The 12180-nt window shown below is 35.0% G+C and overlaps 1 protein-coding gene across 1 annotated transcript in view; it reads right to left on the bottom strand.

The window, feature by feature from the left end:
• LOC149776662 (uncharacterized) overlaps window positions 1-12180 on the bottom strand; it is an 82839-nt gene that overhangs the window by 2254 nt on the left and 68405 nt on the right. Inside the window, exon 5 of the mRNA XM_089941202.1 lies at window positions 2384-2462. Coding sequence (XP_089797328.1) covers window positions 2384-2462 — 79 coding nt within the window. The remainder of the gene's footprint in view (window positions 1-2383; window positions 2463-12180) is intronic.

Below are 12180 nucleotides of genomic sequence, written 5' to 3'. Positions count from 1 at the left end.
ATTTTTAATGAAATTTTGATCCATTATTGCAATGGCCTGCCAACAGTCCTGATGTATCAAAATGGCATTGTCCAAAATTCATTTGACTAATTTACAGTAGTATCATTTGTTGGGGTCCAGTGGGCACTTTGTAGTTTCAGGGAATTATATAACCAAATGTTTCCTCTCAAATTATATCTAAAGACAGCATAAAATATTTCCAAAGACTGGTGTTACCACAAGAACTTAAAAGATAAGTTTTCAAAATAGGAATCCAAAATAGGAAAGCATCAGTTGTTCATTTCCCTTTTTAAATATGTCTATTATGACTATATATCGTAACATACTCCACGTGACAGACCATACAACTCAATTTGATATTTCACCCTATCTACTCGGAAGCCCCAACTCATTCAATGGGGAATATCTCAAGTCTTCAAAGAACCTAGCAGCTAATGAGAAATTACACCAAACATATTAACATGTTCAACACATGGGTTGTATTTAACTTGTTAAAACACACAGACACAGGTATATATATATATATATATATATATATATATATATATATATATATATATATATATATATATATATATACTCTACATCCATGGACAAAAAAGTAACTAATGTATTATTTTGTTTATAGACGATCACTACAATTTACAGTCATAAACAACAGTTACATACAAAGTAAGGACAGTCAAGTACCAAAGGTTACAATATATATATTGTAAGGGCACTGTCTGAAATGGATAAGGTTTGCAGCTAGAATTATCTATCCTTCCCGATACATCTTCTATGGTTGCATTATTTTAAAGCTAGACAATCCATGGAAGTTGACCCACTGAACGACTGTTGTATAGTTTGCAAGCGAGATGTAGATTCTTTGAAGGGCAATCGACAAAAATCCTCGATACACAGTTGGCGATATTTATTCTTACACTAAAATTCGTCAGATGTTTTAAATATGCCGAGGTATCATTTCAAGTTCAAAATAGGTCGCGCGCTTTGTGACATATGATCAAAAAAAAAAAAAAAAAAAAGGTTGCATCGGAGAAAAGGACCACAGACGAGCAATCACTCCACGTAGTCCGACATACAGGAGATTTGTATATTTATTAATAGTAAATTCATAAGGCACGGTCGTCTGAATACTTATGATTGACTCTGCTAGTGTCACTGAACATCAGTATATATACAAAGTGTTGCCGAACGTTGTGAGAGACTACCGAACCGTTAGTTCACGCACTAGCACACGATATATCCGCCTACATCATACGTGCGTAAAATTCTGCCGCCGTAAGAGTCCTCTGAAGGAACACAGCACCAACACTGTGCTACATCCTACATTGAGCCCTAATTTCGCTCATTATAATTGTTGGCTTGATTCCATGACGGGCAGCCTACTTGACGGACGCCGTGCACTTTAAAGTGCGTGTCTGCAATATATGAACATCATACCAAACAGTGAAGGCAAAATGACCTTTAACTGGATAATCAGACTGAGCATGTGTGTAGACCTACTAAGGTATTGCTTTGAGAGGATGCATATACATACTATTCACTAAAAAACAACTGTGTGGAACATAGCACTGATATCCAGAATCTTTTACATACTCCTGGTATATTTACAATGTAGGCAGTATGATTGTTTTATTAAACAAAAGTACTTTACATTGTACTTTTACAAAAGCTTGAGTCTAATGCATTTATCCCTTTTTATGCATTAAGCATACTGAATCGGCATCCTTGTCCGATGTTTCATCAGATAAAAATTTAAAGTGATTTATTAATTGCGATTGCCAGTTTGCCTGCACGTATATAGTTATGGTGGTGCGATTCGTGTCAACCTCACAGGTTTTCATTTGAATGAATCTTCCCATACATTTACACCTAACATTCATTTAAGTGTTATAATGTCCCTAAAAGCGAGGTAACATTAAATCTAAATAACTGATTATCCTCTCTGGTTTGTAAAAGTCTTGTTCATGGAATGTATGAGTCTGGAAGGAAGCTACAGGTTTGGGAAACAGCAAATTCTCATAATGTTCTAAGTACAAATTTCCATTTTTCTTTGGGAGGGTCGTAATCAAAGTATCGATGTGTGCTTTAGACCGGCAATTTCCAAGTTTCTTTTTGAAGACTACGGTTGGCTCATAAAATGAATATAAATGTACAAGTCGCAATGCTGTTCTAACGGGAGTTTATTTAAATTGTAACATACTCTATTACCGTGGTATATCTTTTTCCAAGTTCCGCGATATGTTATGAATAACTCAAAAACTAAGATTCGCAAATATTTAAAATGCATCGAATGATTACAAATGTGCATGAAAATTGTTCAAGCACACTTACACATTTCAGATAACATCTTCATACGCTTAGTGATAACGGTTCATACCTTAGGCAGCAGACGACAATTAAAATGACTAAAATAACCAGCACACCAGCTCCCCCTCCAGCAGCCGCAGGAATAATCACTGAAACGGAAACGTATATATACAGATGAAATATGTCATTATTTATGCTAGAATTTTACGTGAATTTTTCTTAAATGGGTAGCAAACACATACTTACTCCACATTGAAAAATAACGCAGAAGTTAAATACTTTCTGAATAACCTGGATAATGAAGGGGTAGTACGGTCTCTTTGTACACATGCTATACCGAGTTCTATGTTCATGGGATTTAGTAACCCGTCTAAGGTATATATGGTTTCCTCCGGGTTCTGCATAACAAACGTATAGTTCAGGAAATATGGTGAGAACAAAAAAATCAAGTCATGTACTGGGTACCAAAGTCCAATACATTATCTGCTTTAGCTTGAACGAAGGAAGATTCATGGTTCTATTAGGTAAAGTTTGATATTTGTTAGCAGAGGATGTTTTTAGAGAAGAGAAAAGAAGTTAATGATTTCAATGGCATCATGATCAGGTTCAATTGCAATTAGAATGAACAAACTTTGAACTCCATACCCTTCGATTTTATCTCGGCGTCCAATAGCAATGGTAAACGTTTTATTTCCTCTTTTTGTATGGTCTGCTTGGCAGTGTTTGGCTTTCATGCGGACTGATAATATTTCCTACTATACACAGGCTTTGATACATAGAACGTATAGTCTCGCTTCTTCAATGTTAGTTTTCAGATTACTAACATTTTTCATCAACTGGACGACGGTGCTCCTTCGAATCAGTCTAAGACGTATATTTACTACTTGGAATAAATACTTGTCTTGCAACCACATGTCGAATGGCAAATAATCGATCTATCTTTTTTAACCTGAGACCTTTTGTCGGTTGTTAAAGATTTGAATGTAGTCTGTATCAGCATTATCAATTAACTCTATGTCATTGAACCTACTTAGAGGGTCAGATTCGCACATTGCAGGGTAATTTAAGTATGTAGTCTTGGCTTCTTTTCTGTAAATGAGTAGGCTCTGTAACTTTAGGTATGCATGTTTTTAGTTATAAGTTTTATTTTTATGTACAAATCTACTTCACTGAACAAAGAATGCTTGAAATGTATGAAAGGACTCACTCTAGCATTGGGGATGTATTGGTTATGTTATGTCTGAATACTTTTAATTTCCGAGACAGGTAACTGTTAGTCAGATTGATGCAGTCTACATGGGGAGCTGTCGTTGTAGTATATGACACTAAATGGTATTCCAGCGACAGGCATTCTCGCATCGGCATTATCCTGGATGGCATAACAAGCATATTAAGCTCTGTTTTGTAATAGTCGCAAGATTTATCGTGTATCGTCTTTGCTATTTTGCATGCAGTAGTCAACATTGTTCAAATCTATGATTATTCTTCGTTTCTTCCTCTTCACCTGTTCGTTTTATCTTCGTGCTTTTCTACGTCTTATTCTGCTTTGACCTAACTGCTGCGTGGGTACTGTAACAAATGTTCCAACTCATTTGCGATATGGTTTTATAGTCGGTGCAGAGAGTTCTTTGTCTCTGTCATCATATCTATACTATCACCCTGTAACGCGTATTTTGGAATCTGTGATCGATCTTCACGTTTGAATTCTCTGCATAACGTTTCAGTAACATGCAGTCCTCGGGTGATAAAAGGTTTCAAGGCCTGTACAGTACGAATGAACAATTTGCACATACTCCCCAAGCCAAATCTGCGTTGTCGAGCAACTCCTCAGCACAATAGATACATGAGTTTCTTATCACTCTAGAATGGCTTGAAACTGAATGTTTGATTTATTGATGGGAGGATAGTGCGGAGAAACAAATGTTCGGTGAAGTAATACGTGTATCGTCTGTCTTTGTCGTCATGGCTGGCAGTGACATAATCCATTTTGAATGGAACCACTCTCTGCAAAGGAGCTCGTATATTTCCGGTCTCGTTTTATTTAGCTACGTCTGGTTACATAAACATCAATATTTGATTTTGACTCAGTTCTATTGGCTATAGAAACTACTTGAAGAATCTGTTATTGGCGTGAGCTCAGCTGTTTCCGGCCTTGTTGCATTTTGCCACGTCTGGTTACATAAACATCAATATTTGATTTTGACTTAGTTATTTGGGCTAGAACACAAAGTTAGAACTGCTACTAGGTAAAATATATTACGACTATATGGTCACAAACTTAGTTAACAAAAAAGTAACAAAACTAACAAGTATTTTTAATTAAAAAAACTTAAGAAACAATTTAATTATTAAAATGATAAACCAAAAATGTGACAGGGACTTTAGTATAATGAAGTGAATCCAAATTTGTCCCTATAAAGGTATATGAAAGTTCTCAACGAATGAAAAGTCCCTTATAATTTCAATACGCGAAAAGTTCTGGTCCTCCAGGAACCTTTACGTTATCAAGATTGTCCAGAACTATTTCGAATAATTTGTAACAGTTCAAGAATAATATTATTGTCCAAATAATGAGTATTTTCTAGCACTACTGAGCAGTCCAAACACATGTTTATCCTCTTAAAAATATATAAGTTCAACATCAAATACATCTGTAAACTTACAACTGGAAAACTATAAGTGTGAATGACTCCTGAAATTGGAATGAAACTGAATTCTTACTGTTTTCCTTATATACATGGTCTATTGTGACTGTAGTGTTCAATAGACCCCATGTGACAACATACACTATTTGACTTAAGACAAATTACTTATTTACAAGACCTTGCGCAACCAATGGGAATGCACAGAATTCTTATTGAAACTCCCATATCTCATCAGTCGCTGGCAAGATACGCCACAGGCGCCATTTTAGGTCTTATTATTACGATTAGTATTACTAATTGTCGACACTTACGTAAACATTCATTATAGATCCTAAGTAGGTTGCATTTTTAACAGATCCAAATTACGCACACAATTTATAACGAAAAATATACTACACAGTTTACGACCATGAATAAAAATTACGAAAATTAGATAAAATCGTATACCAGAAGTTACAGAAAGAAAAAAAAATATATATATATATATATATATATATATATATATATATATATATATATATATATATATATATATGCTTAACAAAATGAAATGAAAATTGATTATTTATATATATCGAGCGTTATGGTCCCCATGAGGACACCTCATGTATTAAAAAGAAAAAACTACTGGGAAGGATATAACTAATACAACTTTTAAGTAAAATGGTCCTCAGTTATTATCACTTTGTTTAAAACAAAAGTTTCGCATAGGTTTTGCAATTGCTAAACACATCACGACAATCTGCCAGAACAAGACAATTTGATTTTTTCGGGACACTTTATAACACCACATTAACTGTTGTTGTTGTTTATGCTGCTGCATTTGTTTATATTGCTCCAGTAGTGATGATGACAGTAGATTTGATGATATTTTGATGTGTAAAATATTTACAAATAAATTCTTTCACGTTCTTCGAAAACCATCGGTTATACCAAATTTGGTTGCAGCAGAACTGGTTGTGGACAAAATAAAGGTGTCATTTAATTCGAGAATTTGTTCATTTCTCATCGCACAGAAGGTCTACTACTTTGATATATCACACTTTTCAGATCTCGCACTCACTCGGAACCTGTACTGGATGTTTCATATACCACCCATGCATATCTTAGAAACACATCTATCGGACTAAATATATGTATGTAAACTAGATTTTACAAACTCAAGTGTGAATGATCAGCCGAATCCGCTTGTCAATGATGACACCTACCAGGATAGTATTTTTCAAAATGTATATGTTGAATTATATATCAAAAAGTATATGTTGCAGAGTATGTAAGGCGCCTAAATTAACATTCCTTTTTGGTACCATGACTATCAACTCTAGCAATGTTAAATTCGTGGGAGTCGCCCGTTTTCCCATTTGAAATTCACGTCATTAGCCAGAGTGTTGCTCAATAATCGCCCTATACGTATTGTGTTCGTTAGATGGCAGTTGTTCGAAATCTAGTAACGTTTTTTAAACACTGATATCATTTGAGTAACATCTGTCATTTATATTTCAAAAAGTCGACTTTTTATTTGTCTGAAATACGATTTCTGTTACTCCTAGCAAGCTTGAATCTAGTTTGAATAGCAACGGTGCCATCAACATTGTCGTAACATAGGACGAGGACATTTTACGTTGGGGCAATAGGATGTTCTTATTTACTACGCTTTAAAGGAAGTTGCATTTCTCCGTTTTTTGTCAATTGAAAAGCTCCTTGTAACATAACATTAACATGAATTATCGATCATTGTTGGGAACATACTGAATTATTGGCTCTCGCGATAGTACTTTAGCTTTGGTCCAAATAAGCAATACATCCAAATTTTTGGCTAAACAAGGGGGTATCAAATCTAAACATTTTAGGACTTGTTTCATGATGATGATGACGACGGTTACATCTGTTTGAAACGATATTTAACGACGATGACTGATGATGTTTTATACTTGAGTTTGTTGTCTTGTAACAGGTACTCGTATTCGTTTGTTTCTCAAGACGACTTGCAGGATTTTCTGTTCATAAAGAAAGAAAGAGTTTTGAACAAACTAATCCGTGTAAGTTAATGTTCCGACAGAGCAATTCAATTTTATTTAAACATTCGCTCAATTTAGCAATATTTCATATGACTTTGCCACTTTCGTAGCAGAATCAATAACATATGCGTAAGAAGCCGAAGGAGGGAAAGTGTATTTATTTCAGTTGCATCTTCAAAAGACTTGGAAACACGTTTCCTAAATTTGGTTCAGATGAAATCATCGAGTACGGACTAGAAGATACCGACAGAGGTAATGGTTGTTGATGCTGCTGCTTCTGTGATTAATAGATGCTGGTTTGTCCGCATTCTGGCTGCAGAGACTCTCTTTCTTTTGGTGATGGTTTTTCGAATTTTCACCTCTTGTGGTTTTCCACACTCTTTTGTCATTGATTCCCAGTGAAATAACATTCTGTATGGTGGTATTATTCTTACAGACATAACCTTTTCGTCTTTTTTTTTGTCTTTAGGACTTCTATGTCATACTGGAATTTTATTAATGAAGCGATCGATTGGAAACGCCTCCTAGAAATACACTTCATCTAATATTATATAATTTCTTTTCTGCTCTAAGTACTGACTTTTTGATCTGCTAGTTGTGTCAAGTCCTTCTTTAGGTTGTTTAATGAAATAAAAAATAAAACTAATGTTTGTTTTTAATGTGAATCATTTCATGTAGTAATTGACGTGACGTCAAAGTAAACAGTGTAACGCTCACTTGAGACTGTTTCCCAACAATAGCTAACGCACTTGTACATGTTTCTTGCAAGTGACGACATATAGTACGTTAATCATTGCGGTTAGATTATATTCAGTGATGTTTTTTGAACAACTATTCACTGAGAATTGATTGTTTGATTGAGTTATTGAGTGAAAGAATAAATGTATGAGGTTTTTAAGGTCTTAGACTCACGAAACGATGCAAACAACGTTTAAATCTGTGGAACATCAATCTGAAAGCATCGCCTGGCAAACACGTCGCATCATCATAACCAAAACTGAGCCATGACGATTGCAATTGTTTGAGCCAACCCTTGACCTTAATATTTGTATTTGGGGCGCAGTACTAAATAATGGGCAATGGTAATAACAGTGAGACATTTCGTACAATTTAAAATATACTAACGCTGCAATGATGACCTTTTCTTTTGAGCTAAGTTTGATTTATTCTTCTAATATACATAACGTATTGTCAAAGATGACTTGAGTTTGACTGAAGATAGCCACGATCAAATTGTCTTCTCGATGAATATACCTCCACGAAATGCATCTTTTTGAATTTATTTCAGCTACGACATAGCGGATTGCCATCGTTTGCAACATGACACGATTTGCTGAGAAGGAATATTCAGCAAGAGTAGTTTGCATTCACTGTATCATTTGCCAATTCGATTTTATCTGTCTTATGACTTTAGGACTTAAATATGTAAGTGAAACAAAGCATTAAGTAAAGTTCAACAAACAATTTATTTTTCTAAAATACAAAGTGAAAATGCAAATGATCCGTACAATATAGTCAGTTTAATCCCATATAATCCTAAATGTCCTATTACAAGTCCAAAAGTATAAAATGTTTCGAATGAATTCCAATAATCATGATTGTGCTACTGTACCAATAGTTTTGAATTTCTTCGAATGAGTCCTCAATAATCCCAAGTAGTGATTTTATGAAAACAACAAATGAGCACTTTGTAATTCCTATGAATAATTGAAATAAATAAGTCCTCTCAAGTTATATATGAACAAAACTGTACATGATTCCCGAAACAATAAAATAATCAATTTATTTACAAAGGCTCTATTTATACATCTTTCACAGGACCTAAAATGCTATATAATATTCTGGAATTCCGGTATTTCCATTGGAACTTTTCACCATATTGTCAACAATTTCGCTTCCAGATTATTCAAAGCTCATAAAGCATCTAGGCCTTGAACCCAAAATTTAGCAAATATTTCTAAAAACATGATAAAAGACAGGTAAGTAAAACTTGCAACATCAATCACGAACAAAGGTCAAACGCGAAAAATGAATATACATAAGACCCGAAGCGATAGGTTATTCAAAGAGTATGTTAAAGAGATGGTAAAGATACAACTCCACCTATCTTTGATGATCTGTGAATTCTTAGTTCACTTTGGGAATGGCTGATGGAACCATGAATACATCATTCTGAATTCTGATTTTAAACATACTAAGCAGTATATAGTATACAGAAGTTGAATAGGGTTTAATCTTGGATACAATACAACAAATGAACACAATATCAAGGTAAAAACCGCTGAGTACTTGTTCATACTTATATCATTAATGCTTGGTGGTAACATAGATGTTCAATACCTTTTGAATGACATGCACATAATTGGCTACGACTCGTATCCATGCACTGAATCCAGGACTTTCCTCCAGTGGCGTATATCATTCCAGTGTAAATTATTTTGGTCAAACTCATTAGTAACATAAAAATCACGGTAAGTGTGATATGTCGACTAAATAACATTTGTCATCGAATTGTGAGTAGAAACTGTATTTTATTATAATGAACATATAGTATGGGACATGTTGCCACGTACCGCATTACTCCAAGCCTACGTTATAGTTATCAATCGTTTTATCGACTGACTTATTGTAGCACATGCAAAGCTGTGGCAGTAGGAACTAATTTATTTCTTTTTCCCGTCGGCGGATTGCGCCATTACCAGAATATTGAGTTTGATTTTCTGGAGTAGTCGCACGTTTTGATGTTTGAACAGGATGCTGTGTTTTGTTACGATAGTTATCCTTCATTTACATATTCATGTACTAATTGCAGACGTCCATCTTTTCGTTTGATAACCTGTGTTTGATATATCACTCTGCAACGTTATATTATGTGGAATTGTTTCTTAGCTTTCCATTGGCAGAGACAAAATTAACTTCACAGAATATTCTCACATTTAAAAGCGTATCTGTACCTGCTTGCAGCCGTATTTGTCTCTGAATGTGTGTGCTGGATTGAATTATGAATAGCTAACGACGAGAAGAGTTCTCATTTTTGATAAATGCGTGTCTTTTTTAATTTTGTAGTTAGAGTCACGTATATACTGGTAGTCATGTGAGTATCTCTCTCTCTCTCTCTCTCTCTCTCTCTCTCTGGATGCTTTAAGGAGATACCGTGGACAACAGTTTGGTGGATATTTATACACGTTTCTTCACAATTGACTCACCGTTCTGAACGAAATATTGAAACAAGGTTTTTGCTTTGAAGACTACACTCAACAAAATGTTGATAGGGGATATCATTAAGAAAGTTTCTACACGGTCTGAGTTGAACTGGCCCAACAATGTTTGCGAGGTTGTAAAATAACAATGCGGACGAATGGTTATTATATATTTTGATGTTTTGCTTTAATCAGTTTTCACAAAACGTCTGCCAGTTGGAGGAACAATAATGAGCCAGATGAGGGGCTTGAAATAATACCTTACACATTTGTACATTTCCCGCCGTTTTTATTGCTGGAGATTGACAAATATACTGAACTTGTCCATTCTGTCTATTTCGTCGATGAATATTTAAAATCGAAATCGTGCTCTAAAGAAAGTGTTTTCCATTTTGACAGATTAATCATTACAATTCTAGCAACAAAGTTCCTTGTATTCATTAAATTATAATTTCACTTTTAAACTGTAATTCTACACTATATGATAAGGTTACATGGGTCATTCCTTCTAATACCTAAACTGTAAATGTTTTCAAAAACTAAATACTCTCTATCTGTAAATAAGCATATTAAGCTGTTGAAGTCTGTATATCAACGGATTAAATTAACATATTCCCAGCCGTCTGACTCACACACTCTTCTCGAGGAAGGACAATCCTTACTTTGCATATATAAAACGAGACAGCAGACATCTGCTTTGTAATGCACAAATACAATTTGGATTTGGTTGTTACATGTGACACTGTGAATGCGACATATTTACAAATCATAAAGGACATTTATTGTGACTCATATCGTATGATTAAGATCTATATCTAGAAGATTATTGGATTATTGGATACATGTATGGATCATATCGCACGTTTCCTGAAATTAATATAAATCTGAACTATGCTTTATCTTATTTCGTTCTGCAGAAAAACGAATAATTCATTCATAAAACACAATTAGCTTTCCGATATCACTGGACAACAAATTTTTACAAAAGTCATGTTACTGAAATAAAATTAGTCAATTCTTATCAATTTTTATGTGCTGAACACGAATATGACAGTCAAATTGCAAAATTGGCTCTAGTTTTTTTGTAATCTGCAAGAAATTAATGTTTACATAACGAAATACATTCCAATAGTAAAAGGTCAACTGTAATAGCCTACCTATAAAAAATCAAGTCATTGACTACATCTTAGATTTCTTCGCCTGTCTCTTGTACAGCTGTTCGGGAGCATCTCTGAGGAGTGTCCAGCAGTAGTCAGCCAGCATTGTAGTGGACCATTTTCCCTGGTATCTTTGTTCCATTGTTGCGATATCTTGATGAAAACGTTCGCCGTGTTCATCACTAACAATACCACAGTTGCTAGGAAAGAAATCCAAATGGGAATGAAGGAAGTGAATCTTTAGAGACATATTGCAGCCAAGTTTCTTATACTTCATCAACATGTCTTCTACTAGTTCCTTATAGTTTTCTGCCCTAACATTTCCGAGGAAGTTTGTAGAAACTAGGCGAAAAGCATTCCATGCTTGTTTCGCGTCACCTTCCAGCAAGTTGTTGAACCGGTCATCTTTGAAAAGCTCTCGAATCTGAGGACCCACAAAAACTCCCTCTTTAATCTTTGCTTCGCTGAGTCGAGGGAATTTTTCATGCAGGTATCGGAATGCTGGCAAAGTCCGGTCAATGGCTTTCACGAAGTTCTTCATCAAACCTAGTTTGATGTGAAGGGGTGGTAGCAAGATTTTCTGAGCCTCAACCAGAGCTGGGTGTTGGATATTCTTCTCTCCAATGGCTACATTCTGCCTGAGTCCATTCCTTCCTCATGTAGTGCATTTCCCTTGCTCGGCTATCCCACTCGCATAAGAAACACATGTATTTTGTATATCCTTGCTGCAGTCCCATTAAAAGGGCAACTACCTTCAAATCACCACAGAGGTGCCAGCTGTACTTGTTATACTCAATGGAATTCAGTAGCTGCCTTAAGTTATCGTATGTCTCTTTCATGTGGACAG

This window comes from Sinohyriopsis cumingii, chromosome 18, assembly GCF_028554795.1.
Source record: "Sinohyriopsis cumingii isolate HCF-2022 chromosome 18, ASM2855479v2, whole genome shotgun sequence".
Taxonomy (NCBI): domain Eukaryota; kingdom Metazoa; phylum Mollusca; class Bivalvia; order Unionida; family Unionidae; genus Sinohyriopsis; species Sinohyriopsis cumingii.
This window is presented reverse-complemented; position numbering and strand designations above follow the sequence as displayed.